The sequence below is a fragment of the Entelurus aequoreus genome, linkage group LG14, assembly GCF_033978785.1.
Source record: "Entelurus aequoreus isolate RoL-2023_Sb linkage group LG14, RoL_Eaeq_v1.1, whole genome shotgun sequence".
Taxonomy (NCBI): domain Eukaryota; kingdom Metazoa; phylum Chordata; class Actinopteri; order Syngnathiformes; family Syngnathidae; genus Entelurus; species Entelurus aequoreus.
Window position 1 is genome coordinate 15,580,829 of NC_084744.1, and position 19,150 is coordinate 15,599,978.

The 19,150-nt window shown below is 39.4% G+C and overlaps 1 protein-coding gene across 3 annotated transcripts; it reads right to left on the bottom strand.

Moving 5' to 3' along the window:
- Positions 1–1,450: 1,450 nt before the first annotated feature.
- On the bottom strand, positions 1,451–19,142 carry chaf1b (chromatin assembly factor 1, subunit B). 3 transcript variants are annotated; one of them, XM_062069081.1, is made up of 14 exons: positions 19,057–19,142; positions 18,689–18,831; positions 18,415–18,547; positions 14,833–14,953; positions 13,450–13,553; positions 13,285–13,381; positions 13,113–13,197; positions 9,771–9,864; positions 9,612–9,681; positions 9,296–9,387; positions 9,059–9,218; positions 3,019–3,573; positions 2,351–2,433; positions 1,451–2,033 (listed from the first exon to the last, which is right to left on the bottom strand). In XM_062069081.1, exons 2-14 carry the CDS (start codon positions 18,812–18,814, stop codon positions 1,930–1,932), a joined length of 1,824 nt encoding a protein of 607 aa, XP_061925065.1. In that variant the 5' UTR covers positions 18,815–18,831; positions 19,057–19,142; the 3' UTR covers positions 1,451–1,929. The 3 variants fall into 3 exon arrangements, with proteins under 3 accessions (XP_061925065.1, XP_061925064.1, XP_061925066.1); XM_062069080.1 differs by having other exon boundaries at positions 18,938–19,072; XM_062069082.1 differs by lacking the exon at positions 19,057–19,142 and adding an exon at positions 18,989–19,048.
- Positions 19,143–19,150: the final 8 nt, after the last annotated feature.

A 19,150-nucleotide genomic window follows, 5' to 3' on the forward strand; every position in this document is an offset into this window, starting at 1 on the left:
AATGGTCAAATGAAGAAACGTCATAGGAAAGCATGTTTCAACTTTGTATTTGTATTGTAGAATATTGGTTTGTAAATGACCCAAAAATCAATGATCAAATCAACGACATTGATTAAACTTAGTCAAAAAACATGTTGTTCCAATGTTAAATTTGAGTTGCACGTCAGGACCTAATTCAACAAGTTCTCAACGTTGTTTCAATGTCTTGTGACTAGTGGGTTAGCATATCTTGACCTACATTAAACTTATTCTATTTAATAAAAAGAGAAAACTAATACATTTGCGCCCTATTTCTTTTTGTTACTTTGTGGTGAAAAGGTGGGACCACAAAGATTCAGCGGACTTAGGACAGGATGAGGATCGACTTTATCCCACAATGGGGATATTGTGTGTTTGCAGTGCAGATTTAAAAAGGCCACAAAAAATGACTTGAAAAACACACGAAAACAAGAGGGGAATGTTAAAGCACACAAACGTTAAAGAAAAGAAAATACTTAAGAGACCACAGAGTTGATTCAAACAGCTGCCACTTCAGCAACACCATGTTTACACGCTACAAAAGTAAAATGCAAAAATAACCAAGAAATAATACATATTGCACACATACGATTGTACCATGCATAGACAAACAACAAAACAAAAACACCATCCCTACATTCCCCGCGTTGGGCCTCTGCGGTGCTCCACGCCCTCGTCTGTTGAGGTGGGAACAGGAACAGACCCAACAAAGGACCAGGAGAGCAGACACCGTCATAGGTTGCCCACCAGCCAAAGTCCAAGCCGCACGGATGTGCGAGAATCCGTCCAGGTAGACCAAAGTTTCATCCAGTCAGGACTCCGCAAAGCTCAAACATACTGCTGTAAAGACAGCAAACTTCCCCCATGACCACTGATGGGAAACACATCCGCCCTCTCTCCCAGCACCAGCTCCGCATACCACTTTTCTTCTCTGCATCTCCACTGGAACCTGTGTTCTCTCCACGCAGACCCCGGTGTGGAAGAGAGCCAGCAGCTGGTCTACGGTGCCAACCACCAAGCCCTGGCCAAAAGGGTCCTCTGAGGCAGATCCAAAAGTCCATTAAAAAAGCACCAAAAGGAGGTACAGAAGTCACGAAAGTGCCATTCCTTTTAGTGCAGTCCTGAAAGGGCCCGAACCAAAATGCAAAAACACATCAAAACAAAAGGGAACCATCAAATAAAACAGAGAACACAGGGGCCACAGAGCTCCTTCAACCAGCTGACACCACAAGGGCTTGTGTTTAAGATACGTGTTGTCACTTTGTAACTAATCTTCTCTTTGGACGATATATGATAAAAACTCAGAAAACCTTGTATAATGTACATTATCATAATCTGTAACAGTCAACACACCATTAAATTCCTGCCTGTTGGATATAAATATTAAACCTGGCACTATTACTCAGTACTCTAAAAAGAAATACACAACATGTTCACATAAAGCACCTAAAGTCCAAGTGCTTGTTTATTTCTTTTAAAGTAGGATTTGAAAAAAATTCGTACATTTAAAGATTTGAAAAAAAGTCACACATTTAAAAGATAGAAAAATCCCTCAAGACATTCATAGAAACATTGCGATAATATTTGAGTATGTAATGCAGGGCTATTTGTGGTTTGTATATAATGGAAAGTTGTATTAAGAAATACTGAACAATACAATTACACAAAACATATATCTGAGCTATAATTTTTTTTAACTGGACAGCATATTTTGACCTATAGTGGATAGTTTTTTTTATATACGGTATTTAACAAAGTAGCTCCCGTATTTTTATAATTTTCAGTACACGGTCCTGGATGTTAAAGGTTTAGACACCCCTGATACAATTACTGAACACACTTTCATTAACTCATCTGTGTCATATTATGATTATGATTCCATAATAACGTCACTGGGATGTAAACACACTACTACGGCTGAGTGATGCTGCCTGTCGCCATTTCGTCGCTAGCAGTCTTGGCCCGTTTGGACTCTGGAGGCTGGCAGAGTGGATCGCTTGGAGGGGAAGGCCGTCCTGGAGGAGGAATGCAAATGAAGGGTTACACATGGGACCAGACTTGACTTCACAGCCAATGAGCACATATTTTCTAGTTATTACTGCACATATTTTGATGGAAGTTTGTGGAGGGGTGAGGCATAGGCCAAGTAAAATCCTCCCACTTTTGTTAGTATTGTGAGATGACACAATTCCCTTCATTTCCAGATTATATATATATATATATTATATTATGAAAACCCAATATTGTTAATGGACTTTATGCGATCGAGTCAAAGGTATCCAAATGTAGACTTTTTCCCCCAATAAACGGAGCAGCTCCAAGCCCAACTGACCATGTTTGGCCTTCTCAGTGGAGGCTGGAGCACTGAAGAGCGAACTGGACGTGTGAGATCCAACCGGAGTCAAAGAAACTCGTCTGAGGGAACAAAAGAAAACAAAATGGGTTTCAGAAAGTCCATTGATACCAATCAAGTTGAATCAACGTCTTTTTTGGCTGTGGTGTGCTGGAGTAAAACAAGCCGGGGTCAGTCAAAGAAAGACCGGTTTCAAGTTACCGATTTAAAGACAAAAGCCGTCACGGCCTCTCCATTGTCTACAAGCAGTCTGTCCGAGTGATTATTTTATAGCCAGCAGGGGGTCTAACGGACCCCCTTAAGCCAGACAAGGCTTTGTTCTAAACTGAGCACGTGAACAGCAACAAAAACAAACACATGATAATTCTATGTTTTGACAACACTGATGATCCACTTTACACATTTTACATTCACTCTACTGCAATGATGTACACACAAATTGTAATTCAGAACAACAACAAAAATATACTTTGAGATAATTGACACAGTCATAGGTGTTAATTAAATTGATATGTTTAGTATTTTTCAGTGGTGTAAACTGTGCAGCATCATATTTATACACATGTGGGTGCAAACTACCAGTCTTTTTACGCCACTCCAAACTACAACTAAACAAATACTGTTGTATACATGACTCTTATAGGTACCTTGGAGTGGGCCCTTTTGCAGCCATTGCACCTTTCGGAGTAGTGGGCGCTGGAGAACTGGTGCTGTTAAGGACTTTGGGTGTGGTGGGAGTGAGAGGGGTGAGGCGAAGCGGCTTTTTAGAGGAGTTTGGGGTGATGCCGTTAACCCGGGACTGAGGCGTCGAAGGTGCGCTCATGCTTTCGGATGTTGGCGTCTGAGGGCTCGATGGAGTTTTGCTTTTGGGAGTCGTGGGCTTCCCCCAGGCTTCCAGGGTGTTGAGGGTGATCTTTCGGGGCTTGGCCTTAACGCCGGTCTTCTTCTCGTCAGGGGTGGTGACAGAGGAGAGGTTGGCGTGGGATTTGGGAGTGGAGACTGTGCTTGTTGGCTGGGACACAGGAGATGAGGTCTTGCCTGCTGGAGTCCTTTTGCCCTTCTTTTCAGCACCACTGGTTGGAGTAAAGATCTCCAGAGTGGGAGGCTCCTTTAGCGGCGTACCCAGCTCCCCGGGAGAGAAAGACAAGAAGGAGCAGTAGCCATCTGTGGAGGACACAGACAGGAAGGAGCCATCTCGAGACCTAGAAATGTGACAGAAAATACCCCTTAACTGACGCACACATTTCCACTTTTACATTATTGAACCCGACAACCTGGCATGAGGTCTTGATCACAAGTGGACTGTAACCCTCTTGTCCCATCAAGTATGGCAATGTTTCTGCTGTATACTTCTTTAATGCACCTTTTGTGCTGAGAATCAGTATTAGCTATTAATATACACATATGTAGATACACTTAAACAATTTCATGTAATACACTAAATATGTAATACTGCTTTTAGGAAGACCTTACTGCTAAGTTTGGATTAACAGTATCAAATGAGTATCAGAGGTATTCATTTGGCCATACGTTTGTTTTTGTAGTTTCAATTTGCAATGGTACACAAACGTACAACTGTAGGAGTTCATGCTAAACATGACATATTCTCTCCCAAGGTTTTACAGGAAAAAAAGTTGTTTGGCACCGCATGAATACATCTCAAGGCAACCAGTCTTTTTCAGACTGTTTTTTTCGGTAAATATATTGTACCATGTTCACACGTCAATATGGTAATAGCAGACGATCGCAATGTATGCTACCGTCCGCATTTTATATTCCTATATGCAAGTGGATGAACGTACCATAAGATTGTAGGTCCGCAAAACAAATAATATGCGATATAAATTATACAAGGGACAAGCGGTAGAAAAATGGATGGATATTTGGCTGACAACAAAGCTTTTAATGCTATCATCATATTGTGATAAAGCATTTTGATGACCTGTAAATTTGACAGCAACAAGCAAACAACCAAGTCCTCAAAGCAACGTACAGATCTCCCAAGCAGTTAACATCACTAATTTTCGCCTCCAGGGCGGCCAATAAACAATGTTTCTTACAAGTATTATTATCACCAGAGGAGGAGGAATAGCTAAACATGCTACACTATACACTACAGGATGATACAATAAGCCATGCTTACCGGCAAGCTGGAGTTCTTGAACATTAACAGGCGTCGGTGGATCGATACAAATATTAACAGTAATGATACCAAGTATGGTGTCAGTATATAGTTGATACTACGGTGATTTGTTCGATACTACAGTGTTCAATATCACAGTCAATGTTTATTTATTTTATTGTGACCGATACCTTTTATTATCACAAAATCTTTGTGTTTTTTGTTATTGTTTACAAACTGATGAAATAAGCCCCTGGCCACAGGATGACCGAGTGCAAAAACCCAAAGATTTAAATCAGAGACAATACTAGCTTTTGCTTATTTTTAGTTATTTTGCAGTGTTGAATTTATTTTGCTCAAAATATTGTATGTAATAAAAGGGAATAAGAAAATAATTTTAATATTTAATTGCTATTGTTAGACTTTCTTCCTGTGTTTTTGTCTGATTATAATTGTGATCAAAATTGAATCATTCAATGATCCTGAAAAAGTATCTATATCAGCATTGGTATGATCACTACTGCCCCTGCAACTACTTGGTATTGGATCGATAGCCAAATGTGTAGTATTGCCCAAAATTTAAAACTAAATTATCCAAACATCATAAGAATAAGTGCTTATTACATTTGAATACAATTGTACATAAAACTATGTTACAACAGAAAGTAACCAACTTTCAAGAGGAAATAAGCAAACAGATTAATAGTAGTTTTGAGAAAATAATACAAGTGGAAATGATGTAATATGTTATTGTATACGTCACAAGCTAATTTTGGAGCTTCTGTAACCTGTTTTGAAATGGTTCTATTATCATATCAATGGATGTTCTCATTCATCCAGGTCATTGTAATCTCAAGGCATTCAATCGACCACAACTGGACTAATTGGTTTGTCATAGAAGACGTTTCGCCGCTCATCCGAGTAGCCTTCATCAGTTCACGCTCATAGACTTAGATTAGTCAGATGTAGTCTAGCGGCTGGTGCCAAAACCCCAAATATTTATACTCCAAAACCAGAAGGGAGTGCCGGGGCAGGGATGGTTTCGCCCTGTCGTAGTGAAAAAAACAACTGTTGAGATGCAAACGAGCAATCCCACTGTCAAAGCCAACGACAGTTGTTGAAGTGTAATCTCCCCTCGTTAGCATTGAGGTATTGTGTGGCAGAACGATCGCTGTGGATCGACTACTACCAGTCCAAAATAGTCGGAATCCTTCACGTTAGCATTCCATTCAGTTGTAAACAAATGTCAATGTTTCTAACTCCTGTTTTTTGTTGAAGGCTAAATTGCACAGTCTTTTTGGAATGGTTGAAAGGACAGTGTTGTATGTGAGAAACAGGTGGTGTCGCAGACCACCTCCTCTGTTCAAGGATGGTTTTTCAACCTTGACATAGATGGCTTCTCTCACTCATCTTTCGTACCATCCATCCTCCCTGTCCAGAATCTGTACTGGGATGTTCCATCCATCCATTTTCTACCGCTTGTCCTTTTTGGGGTCGCGGGGGGTACTGGAGCCTATCTCAGCTGCATTCGTGTGTTGGTTAAAAATTCTTCAGAAGAAATTTTAACCAACACAATATCCCAGTACACTACAGACCAGGCAACACCTTGAGACAGAGACTAGTGCATCCTAAAGACCGGACACCCTACACCCGCAAAAACAATCTGGTAAGTGCTATCCAGTGTAATGATGAATGCAATGATTCATATATTGGGGAAACAAAACAACCACTAAGCTGACGTATGGCACAACAGACGGGCAAACTCTTCAGGCCAAGACTTAGCTGTCTATCTGCACCTAAGGGAGAAACAGCACTCCTTTGAGAGCAAAAATGTACAGATTCTGGACAGGGAGGATGGATGGTATGAAAGAGGGTTGAGGGAAGCCATCTATGTCAAGGTTGAAAAACCATCCGTCTGCGACACCACCTATCTCCCACATACAACAATGTCCTTTCAACCATTCCTAAAAGACTGCAATTTAGCCTCCAACAAATAACAGGAGTTAGAAACATTCTGGTCACAGAAGGTGACCAGAATGTTTTTAAATATTTGTTTAATTCACAAACAAACAAAAAGAACACAAAGTGTCTGTCTGCAGAGGTATTTTTTATACCAGTATACTGGTACGATTGTGCTTGTTACTCCATTTTTGTTTTTCAATTATTTAACCAGGAAAGTCCCATTGAGATTAAAAAACTTGTTTTCAAGGGAGTCCTGGCCAGGAGGCAACAAAAGATACCGTTACATAAAAATACATGTAATACAAATTAAGAAAAAGAGTTACAATTTAAAAATGTCATCTCAAGTACTCTCAATCTGGACTGTGTTCCATGAAATAAATTCAATTAATTTCCAGTCATTTCGCAACATGTTCCATGTAAAAGGAGCAGAGTAAACGAAAGCCTTTTTTCCCAGTTCTGTGCGGGCAAATGGAACAGTGAGCAACAAATGATTATTTGAACGCAAACAATAAGAGTCAACACTCCTCCGTGTGATTAAATTACAAATATAGGAGGGCAGTAGACCCAGCATAACCTTATAAATTAAAGTATACCAATGACCCAGCCTCCTAGGGAGACAAAGAAGGCCATCCCACTCAAGAATACAGCTCACAATGATGAGTCAAGGCCCTACAGTTAGTTATAAACCTCAGTAAAGCATGATATACAGTGTCAATCCTATGTAGACATTGAGCAGAGGCATTCATGTACAATAGGTCTCCATAGTCCAAAATAAATACAAATGTTGCAGTGACAAGGCGCTTTTTTTGCCTCAAAAGAAAAACAACATTTATCTTGAAAGCCCAATTTGAGTTTAAGTTTTTTACAAGATTATCTATATGGGGCTTGAAAGTCAGGGAGTTCTACAGCAAAATACTGAGGTATTTATACATGTGAACCACCTCTACGACATTTCCCTCAAGATTGGATGCTAAGTGGATAGTTCGAGGAACCTTATTAGTGTTTGAAAACAACATTGTTTTTTCAGCATTGAGGACTAGTTTTTTTAGTACATGTTATATTGGAGGAGTGGAATCTTTGCAGACACAAACAAAAAGTCTGATTAAAAATATTTAGATATAAAATGCCTTTTCTGATTAAATTAGTAGGTGTGTTGATTCTCTCAGTCGGGACAAATACAGTCACATAGACATTCTCTGAGTGCCTGCAAGTCCGCATTCGGGGCGGGGTTACTGGTGAGCTGCAGCAGATAGTGAAACTAAAGTCGCTGCTCCTTTTAAATTTGTGTTTTAACTTCTATGCTAGTGTTAATCATATTTCTTTATTTTGTTCTTCTGGGCAGCACTTCCAGCTGTGTAAGGGGACGAGGCACAACGCAATTAAACAATAATTATGTCGTGAGGAGACTGACTTTCGCACAAACGCAAACACATTCACAGACACACACAGGATGACAATCAATTAAGGCGGATTGTTCCGTGCAGGATTATACCAACCATCGTCACTTTCCTAACAGTTGATCACCACGATCAAACTCAAATGAATCACAATCAACGGTCACGATCATATAATTGCGCAGCCCTTACATGCCCACATAAAAAAATATTTTCTATGTGACTAAAAACCCATAAATCTAATGTATCCTATTCTGAGTGTGATACAACTTTACACTTAAATGGAACCTAACTTCTAAATGACGGTTTCTTAAAAAAAACAAAAAACCGTAATTTCCGGACTATAAGCCGCTACTTTTTTCCCTCGTTCTGGTCCCTGCGGCTTATACAAGGGTGCGGCTTATTTACGGCCTGTTCTTCTCAGACACCGACGAACAGGATTTCAGTGGTTTTAGTACGCAGGAGGGAGACGATGACACAATGATTAAAGACTGACTTTTCATATACCGGTAGGCTGGTTATTTTGATAACGTACAGGCGAGCACTTTGTATTACTTTGCACCGTTGTATTATTTGTACTCTGCACGAATGCTGTTCGCCATGTCAAAGATGTGAAAGTTTGATTGAATGATTGAAAGATTTATTGTTAATAAATGGGACGCTTTGCGTTTCCAAACAGTCATCTCTGTCCCGACAATCCCCTCCGTGGTAGCAGGAACCCCTATATACGGTAATTACACATCAAAACCCTGCGGCTTATAGTCTGGTGCGGCTTATATATGGAGCAATCTGTATTTTCCCCTAAATTTAGCTGGTGCGGCTTATAGTCAGGTGCGGCTTATAGTCCGGAAATTGCGGTACATTTATCGAGTTGCTTGACAAACACTGCCATTTTACTCTCTGCACTGTCTTTGACATGATCCGTCCCCCTACCCGCCCTCCAGTGAACTTCGACGGCCAGAGCGAGTTGGCACCACTGCCCTAGATCTCCCTGCCGACGGCCACGGGAGGTTTTATGTGCATGTTGTACTGAGGAGTGAGCTGTATTTCTATTCATTTCTATCAAGAAAGTTCCCCAAACCCCACCAACCGTTTTCCCGAACCTCCTATTGTATATTTTTTAAAACATCTGTAAACCCGCGAACATAGCCTGAGAAGAAACAATGTAATGCTAGGTTCTGAAGTGTGGAGAAATACAATGTTTCATACCATGTGAGGTCGCTGAGGGTGTGATAGTGAATGTTGGACACCAGGCCAAACGGGAGTGTCTGCTGCGTGTCATACAGGAAGATGGAGTCTTCAGATGCCACCGCAAACACCATACGATACGGCAAATTAAATAAATTGGGAAGGGGCTGATCGGAGCCGTCTGTGACGGGAAGTGAAGACAAAATTAAGAAAACATTATGGGAGCACAGAAATTAAAGTTTATAGCTGTGTTCTTACCATCTCCGGTCTTGGTTCTCAGTTCGAAGTAGACTGGGCAGCAGCGTACAGCCAGTGTTGCTTTAGTGGGACATGGCAAGTGGGCAATTGGCCTAATAGACAAAAAAAATCAATGATCAAAAAAAGTGTCAAAAGTGCAGGCCATTAAAACATTTGAATAATTCATTATTAGTTCAATATATTATTAATAGTATCACCTATGTTTTGTTAAGGAAGCTTAGCATATATTGACCTACATTGGAATGTTTTTAGGATTATAAATATACACCCCCTGCTTTACTCCATAAATATGGTCGAGAATATTGTCAAATGTTACCTTTTGAGGCTCTTCCTGGAAAAGATGTAGGTAGTATTCATAAGATTTTCTCCAACCTCCACACACCCAGCTGAGAGATCAGACAAAGTTCAATTGTATGCGCAAATCATCAAAATAACCCTTTTGGATGTGTGCCCGCTGGACGGGCCGCAGGTGTACCTGGAACAAGCAGGAAAGATCCGTCCGGCGTGAAGGACAGGCGACGAAAGAACGACCTCATGCTGTCGTCGTGGAAAATACGGTGCTGCTTGACCTTCAAAGATACAAACGGCAAGGTTAATACAGCATCTTCAAATGTCAGATTAAACTATCAACAAACTCTCAGGTTTTCTGTTATGGTCAATTATACACTGTGAAACCCCAGCGTACCGAATAACACCTCAATTCAGCTGGCATTAAAGGATTATGGACACTTTTTGCCATTTCTGACTTTTTGTTGCAGTACTTATTAAAAAAACCCAACTGTATTCTAAAATGAATATACACGGGACGTTACTTGAAGTAAATAGACTGACATTCAAAGTTAAATCAAAGTTGTTTTTATGTTTAACCGCTGTTACCTTGTCTTTACTCCTGTGACTAGGGATGTTCTGATCAGGGATTTATGTTGACAATTCCAATACCGATCATCCATGGTTGAGATCAGCCGATACCAATACCGATCACATGTATTAACTGTAATTTTTTCCGTTTATGTATTGCGTATTGACAGTTTAACAATATTTTAACCGGTTCCTAATTCTCTTTTATTACATACATACATTTGATCAAAACAAAGGTAACAGAAGACAATAACTGAAGCCAATTATAAACTACTATTTAAGTTTATTGCTCATTTAAGTCCCTTTTTGCCCACAAAGTGTTCCTGTGTCGACAAAGTTATTCTCTGAATTTGTTAACATTGACAAAAACAATACAAAATATTTTGAGAAAGTCAAAATACTGATCTAATCATTCTAGTTTGATCCTACACTGATATTTCCCTTGGTGTCAACACCACCAACTTATGGATCAATCTACCCTCTTAGATGTTGTAAATTGCCTGACAATTCTGACACGCAAGGAGGTGCTGTTATATTACACTCTTATTAATCTACTTTTTAATTTCATGTTAATAACTGCTTACTTTCTGTTGTAACTTGGTACCATTTACACTTCTGAAACTTTCTAGTGGATCTACGAAAGGCCTACTAAGCACTCATTTCTTTGTGTTGTTTTAAGCTAGCTAAGCGGCTAACTTAACTATTAACAGGCCTGCTCTTACTTGCTCTCGGTGTGTAACAGATTTAGCCTCATCCTAATACTTGATAATGATACTTAAGATATTAACAAATGCAGTTTATTTTCCGTAATTTGCCGTTATTATTATTAACGTAGGGAGTGGCTCCAAACTGTGTATGGGGATCATACTTGCCAACCTTGAGACCTCCAAATTCGGGAGATTTGGGGGGGCGGGGCCAGGGGGCGCGGTTAAGGGGGAAGAGTATGTTTATAGCTAGAATTCACTTAAATTCAATTAAAGTATTTCTTATAAACTGTATATATATACACTACCGTTCAAAAGTTTGGGGTCACATTGAAATGTCCTTATTTTTGAAGGAAAAGCACTGTACTTTTCAATGAAGATAACTTTAAACTAGTCTTAACTTTAAACGGTAGTGTATATGTATACACTACCGTTCAAAAGTTTGGGGTCACATTGAAATGTCCTTATTTTTGAAGGAAAAGCACTGTACTTTTCAATGAAGATAACTTTAAACTAGTCTTAACTTTAAAGAAATACACTCTATACATTGCTAATGTGGTAAATGACTATTCTAGCTGCAAATGTCTGGTTTTTGGTGCAATATCTACATAGGTGTATAGAGGCCCATTTCCAGCAACTATCACTCCAGTGTTCTAATGGTACAATGTGTTTGCTCATTGGCTTAGAAGGTTAATTGATGATTAAAAAACCCTTGTGCAATCATGTTCACACATCTAAAAACAGTTTAGCTCGTTACAGAAGCTACAAAACTGACCTTCCTTTGAGCAGATTGAGTTTCTGGAGCATCACATTTGTGGGGTCAATTAAACGCTCAAAATGGCCAGAAAAAGAGAACTTTCATCTGTTCTTGATTCTTGTTCTTAGAAATGAAGGCTATTCCACAAAATTGTTTGGGTGACCCCAAACTTTTGAACGGTAGTGTATGTATATATATATATATATATATATATATATATATATATATACATATATATATATATATATATATATAAATAAAATAAATACTTGACTTTCAGTGAATTCTAGCTATATATAAATACGTATTTTATCATATATATATATATACATATAAATAAAATAAATACTTGAATTTCAGTGGTCATTTATTTACACATATACATACATAACACTCCTCTCTACTCATTGTTGTATTTTGAAAGTGCAATGCTTTGTAGCCAGTAGCACAGCCTTTGAAGGAGCATAGGTATGGGCAGTGTAATATTCTGGGTTGGATTCAATAACCAGACGAGGTGATGAAGTTACGTCTCTTTACTTCATACTTCAGAACCGACTCCCACACTTGCCGTCAGAGTGCGCAATACAACGTAAACCGTTGGCCAACCAAAAAGTTACTTTTTGGTTGGCCAACGGTTTACGTTGTATTGCACCCTGACGGCAAATGTGGGAGTCGGTTCTGAAGTATGAAGTAAAGAGAGGACGTGACGACAGGCTATCCTCACTCAGGTCCGCACTGACCTGTAGGGGGCGTGCCTTAAGTCCGGCTGGAAATCGGGAGAAATTCGGGAAAACGGTTGTCCCGGGAGATTTTCGGGAGAGGCACTGAAATTCAAGAGTCTCCCGGAAAATTCGGGAGGGTTGGCAAGTATGATGGGGATACAGAATTAGCTAGCTTGTTAGCCAGGGGACTAAAAATAAAGACATTTGCCAGAAGGTATTGGAGTTTGTGATGGGAATTGAAAGGCACTAACTAGCAATGGCGATCACATTGTAAATAGTCCGATACCGATTTGTGGCCATCGATCGGCACATCACTATTTGTAACATTTAAGATGAGCTTGTAAGTAGCTAACCAACTCGTTACGTTTTACACTTGTATGACAGTTAAGAATGTTACAACATTGCCTGTACATTAAACAAAGCCTTTATGATAGCAACCGTTAACCTTGGATATTATTATATTTCGTGTCATTTTCTATAGGGGACAAAAGTCAAAGTGCAAGTCAACTACCATAATTAAACAGATGTGTTCAAAATTCTATACATATTATTTGTAAAACTGAATCAAAATTTCAAACCTTGACAATTGAACATTTAATTAGTCATAGGAACCCAATAAGAAAAATGCAGCACGAAATACAAGCATGTGTTAAAGATTATTGAGGTTCTAATTCATGTAAATGTAACAATTTGATAAAGTGGCCACACACGATAAATTGCATGTTGTTTGTGCATTTTCACACTGATCTCACTAAAAATGCTCTTTGTATACTGACCTCTCCATCTGCAAGAGACCCTGAACTCATTTTGCTGACACAGAAGGCTTTCTTTTTTGTGTGAGTGCTGTACACGCGCATTACTCTGAAAAGGAGTAATATCAAAATACATCTGTCAATGAAACTGCATGTTTTGTACAGCTAAAGACTATGCGGGTAATGGTATGTGTACCTGTCGCAACTGAGAGTGGCCACATATTGCCCCAGTGGATCCCAAGTCACACCTTGCACATAGCTCTTATGGTCATTGAGGATGCATAATTTCTGTCCTAAGAGGAAGAAGAAAGCAAATAAATTTACACTTATGTGTACATGTTTTAATGTTTTCTGAGCAAACCTTTGTTGATGTCCCACATAATCGCAGTGTTGTCCACTGAACCAGACACCATGGAGTTTCCGTCACGGGTCCAGCAGATATCATACACGTCCTCAATGTGGCCTCTGACAAGAGCAAGATGTCAACAATATGGGAGTTTTTTTATTAGTTTAACAGCTTTGAAGTAGGGCTGGGTGATATATCGATATATCGTGGGTTTGTCTCTGTGCGATGTAGAAAATGACTATTTCGTGAGTATTCCAGTATACGTTCTCACGCAGTTGCTTTTAGCTGCGGGCATTACACTATAGGCTTTTCTCACTCTTTCTTGTCTCTCTTTCTCACAGAGAGATAAAACAAGCGCACCTTCTTACATATGTCACATACTGTCGCACGTGCAACATCATACGCCCTCAAGGAGCAGAGAGATAGCGGCATGGGTAACGAGTGGTGATACCAGAGAGAGACAGTGCCAATCAGGTAACAAATTGAGGAAGAATTAATTCCCAAGAAAAATCGCACAGGGTTCATCGTCTGACGGTGGTTTGGCTTCAAGCGGAAGGTTGTTGAACAGACAACTGTAATATGTAAAGTATGCGGCAAAAGCGTTGCTACAAAAAGTAGCAACATTTGAAAAGTCACCCGCTAGAGAATAAGGAGTGCTTGAAACTCCGCATGTCAACATATCCGCCGGTGCCACATCAACAAAATGCCGAAGCAACCAGCACTGACCCAATTGAGCCTGGCGTCTTCTTTTTCCAGATCAACACCATATGACAAAAATAGTCAAAAACAGAAGGAGATAACGTCCGCAGTAACCTACCACATAGCGAAGGACGTACACAATTTGATTTCCTATTATGAAGCAAATTTTAATTTGACAGTTTTTTAAATATCTTGTGTGACATCATGCACAAAAGTGCACTTTATTTGTTTTAAACTATTGTAGTGGCGTTCTGTACAAAAAGTGCACTTTAATTTAGTGTTGTTTTGATATGTTATCTTAGTGACATCATGCACAAAAGTGCACCCATAGCTTGTTTTAAAATGTCTCTGACAATCTTGCACTTCCTGTTTTGAAATTAAATGAATGTTTGTGCCCCTGCTTAATAACTGTTTAATAAATACAGTTTTGGTAAATTGACTTAGTTGTGATTTGCCTCTCTGCATGAAAGTTTAAAATGAGCATATATTAATTCAGTATAAAAATGAATGTTTTAATGTAGACACATAGAATCATCATACTGGTGTGATTATATGCATCAAGTGTTAATTCAAGGCTAAGGCAAAATATAGAGACATACAGGTATATTGTGTATCGTGACATGGCCTAAAAATATTGAGATTTTAATAAAAGGCCATATTGCCCAGCCCTACTTTGAAGACAATGTTGCTGCTGTGTACCTCAGTGTCTTCACCACAGTCCAGCTTTCTTTGTTGAGTTGAGTGTCTTCCTCCTCCTGGAACACAGGAGCCTGTTCAGGCTCCTTGTTGTCATTGAGCTTCCACAGTAGAATGGCTGCATCTGTACCACAAAATACAATAATAGTAGTAAGTAGACATCCCATGCAAATGCAACTCTTAGATACACTACAAATAGTGGCCTATCCTCGAAGAGACGCCATGTCACACCTCAATTTTACCTTCTTTATTCAACCTTTTTATCACAACGGTCACTGCGTGCATAAAGCTGATGTATGCAATGACAGTTTGAAGAGGAAGTGCTGCTGTATGATTTCATCTATGAAGGAAAAACACATAAGGCCCGAACCAATGTTCCCACAAACTCCCTGAGCATTCAGTGGACCACATGAGAGCCACATCAGATAGATGTGCACATTGTTGCCGCACCAGCATCACACCTGTCCTAGAGTTGACATAACAAGATAAATGTTTTATTATAATAATCAATTAAAAGCAATTATTTCCATTACATTAATTTATAACATAGTGATTTGGCCCACTGACAATTAAAATTAAAACAATCTTGTTTTTAATAAGCTGTATGTTGAATGTCTGGGTGGGGGTCCTGCTGTGGAAGAATTTGAGACATGTACCCCTTCTACAGATCACATTTTGAGCACCTTAAAAAATTCACATTTCGCACAATGAGATGTGTGCTGCAGCACAAGCATGGGATACAGTATACAACTTTTTGTAAAATACATCACAACATTAGCATTTATGAAATCTTGTAACAGCATTTCATGATTATTTTCTATAAATTAATATTCTTAATACATGACACTATAATTAGCAAAATTTTGATTGTGGAGTTTGGGTGTTCTGCCAAAATAAGAGTTAGCATGCAGCATTTTACCATTTTTCCAGCTTTTGATGCTATAAGCTAACATGCAAAGCAGCATAAAGCACGCATAACACGCTGTAAATGACATTGATTGGCTGCGTGCGTGAGCCACATTAGTGTGTCGACCTGGAAGTGTAATGTGTGTTGTTGGAGTTGTCTGACTATTTTTGTGGCCATTAACGCATTACTGTCTGAGCCAAGTGTGTGCGTCTTTTGTTGCAAATGAAAGAGACCGGCTGCTGTCAACACAACCTATAGTTTGGTTGTTTTGGTTTGAGTACAGCAGAAAGTGTCCATTCTTGCTAGATATTAGTTTTGTTACTAATGTTGTTTTGGTGTGGTTATGGCTTACAGTAATAAGTGTTGCTCAATAAAATGATTGTTGAGGCAGACAATCTCCTTCTCCTACTCGAAACGTCTCGGCAGACATTGTTTTATCTGTTGTGATCACTTGTCACTAACAGAGTTGCATCGCACAATGGTACATACCACATAGTTATGTGTTTATTTTGTTTAGAGTTTTGGTTGGATTTTGTGCGCTGCATAGATTTTCCGTGCACGAAGGACATGGGAGCAGTGCGCAATTGCACAGGCCCGCACCTTAGAGGAAACACAGGCCTGAACTACTAAGATCAACAAATACATGCTAAACAGCGTGTGCAAACTATACAATTGTGAGAACTATTAGTTGGCGCGTCGCAGGTGATCTACTAAGACTGGGTGTACAATTAAAAAGTGATACAGACCGCTCTATATACAGTACAGTAAATGAGGTTTTTGTGTGTGCTACTGGCATTGTGTGCTCTCTAAACTTTTCTGCAATTAAGAATCGCAATCCATAGACAACAGAAATGTTTGACGCGCTGCAGGGAGGCAATGGACCATCACACCTGCAGCGCATTCATGCACCTGGAATTATGCAAACGCAATAAAATGCTTATTGAAAGACACCTTTTAATATAGCAGATATATTCTAATAATACATTTCCTAAATTAAAAAATGAACCGCATTAAAAAAACGCCAGCAGACACCAAAACGCATCAATGACAATTTGTTTTAATCAGCCTCTTAAATCATTCAGTAGCTTTAAAATTATAAAATGATATTGCTGAATAGACGATACGGTTATTATTTTGTATTAACGACAGTCCAAATATGATGGCTAACACACGTGTACGGAGGATTATCTCAAAACGGTCAAGTTCTTTTAATTCTATTTTCTATGTAACGCTAGATCATAAGTAATTTAAGGATACGTTCATATAGAAGAGATCTGTACTTTGACCTTTTAATAAACACATTTTACAGGCCCATCATACTTTCCTTATTTACACGTTATTTCTGTCTCTACGTGGTCGGGTGAACAATCTCTTCTCTATTCTCTGTACCGTGTGTGGACGAGCAATCATATTAATTAAATGACTCCTCTTTCTTTTCATTTTGAGGGTTATTTTGGAACCTTTCGGTAATATAAGATTGTGAAATGTAACTGGAGGAGCGATTGCGATACAGTCAACGACCCATTTCACCCAATAAACACGCACTTTGTGCATGTGCGCACCCCAAGATGTAACTGTAGAGCAGGGGTCCCCAACCTTTTTTGCACCAGGGACCGGTTTAATGTAGGCATTATTTCCACGGACCGGCCTTCCACGTGTGGCAGATAGATATAGCAAATAAGTGCATGAAAAATGAATACATGAAAAAACTCACCATAACATTCAATTAGTGGGAGCCCCTGGACTTTTCCCTTTGCAAAAAAGCTCTCCATAGACTTTTGTTTTTTGCTAATTTTTGGTAGTAGTGGGCTTTTTTTGGCTTTAGTATCTGATGGGTTATAGGTGATACATTACATTTAAGGACAAGAGCATGGACATGCAGAAAGAAAGCTAGAAATACTTGATATTAGTTCCAATAGATTTATGTGCATTACTATTTCCATTCTAAAAGTTATGTATTCTTATTTTGTGCAATATTTCATACGTAGATACACTAATGTAAGCTTTTTTGGTCCAATTTTCCATGCGTAAATACATCCGTTATTGCAAATTACTTATGTATTGGGACGATGTGCAATAATACTAGCACTTTAACTTACTAGGCCAAATGAGATGGGGTTTTTTTTCCTTCACCACAATTATTATATGCAACAATTTAGCACTTCTCCATCTGCCTTATACACTTTACCTACTATGGTCACTTTGTTCCTGATCTGCCCTGATCTTAGGTCATCAACCTGCCGCAGACTGCAGATGGAACCGAGCTTTTGGCTACGATTTGGCACCTTTAGATTTTACATGTTTATTAATGTGCATTGTCCCATGTAACAAAGATGTAACAAATATAGCAAATGGCGACTTCCTATTAGGAGTTTTATAATACATCTATCAACAAGCTTATTGGTGTGTCTGGTGGGACTGGCTAAAAAGTTAAGTAGAAGAAAATGCGGTCGGTTATAAATTATTTAATGTCTCTGTGCGGCCCGGTAGCAAATGCGTCACGGACCGGCGGTTGGGGACCACTGCTGTAGAGGACCAATCACATTGCAACTGGGTACATGAATGCATGGAGTTGTGACGATATTTAACCTTGGGGAAACACTGCAATGTATTGATAAAGCCTAGATGTCTGACTCTCTGCAGTTCAGTATATTAAACGCATATCCAAAAAGACATACCATCTCCTCCTGAGGCAAGAAGCTCTCCGCTGGGGTTAAAACGCACTACGTTGACGGCCTTTGTGTGTCTGGCTAGGTTAGACAGAAAATCCACCACCGCCTTTCCATCTGGGCCCATGTCGACTCTCCACAGCTGCATTAACATGAGATTTAAAAAAACATATAATTCTACAAAATAATGCATAGCAGGCAGCTTAAATGCAATGTATGTCATGTTTAGACGCATAAAGGGACTTGATGAATGCAGCTTTAGCCCAGATCTTTGTCCACTCACCCTGACTGTGGTGTCTACTCCAGCTGTGGCCAGACGATGAGTGCCTCCATCAGAGCTGTGCTGGAAGTCCAGACTGTAGACAGGCTCTTTGTTGTGCCAGGCGATCTCACAAGTTACAACCTTCATCTTTATTCACCACCAACCTGGGAGCGAAAACCATTTTATTGTCAGTCTATGTTGTTACAGTAGTAGCATTATGGGACACTTTTTGTTAATCCAACAGGCATTTTAGCGAGAAACATAGCTTACATGTATAAACAGGAAACACGTTAACGAATGTATAAGCATGCTATTATTCACCTTCGTGTAAAAAATGAACACGAATTACTTTTTAGTTCGGTTATTTAGAGAGATTTCGGCACTACTACCTTCTCTGTTGTCCAGACGAAAATTGTGAGCGATTTCCCGCTTTTGGGTTACTTCAAAACTTCCGGTCCGATGCGAACCGATGATTGGACAAAA

Coding starts and splice junctions, on each gene's coding strand:
- chaf1b (XM_062069081.1), bottom strand. CDS start 18,814: ATGAAGGTTGTAACTTGTGAGATCGCCTGGCACAACAAAGAGCCTGTC. Junction 18,548..18,688: donor GAGTAGACACCACAGTCAGG/GTGAGTGGACAA, acceptor ATGTTAATGCAG/CTGTGGAGAGTCGACATGGG. Junction 13,382..13,449: donor TATGTGGGACATCAACAAAG/GTTTGCTCAGAA, acceptor TCTTCCTCTTAG/GACAGAAATTATGCATCCTC.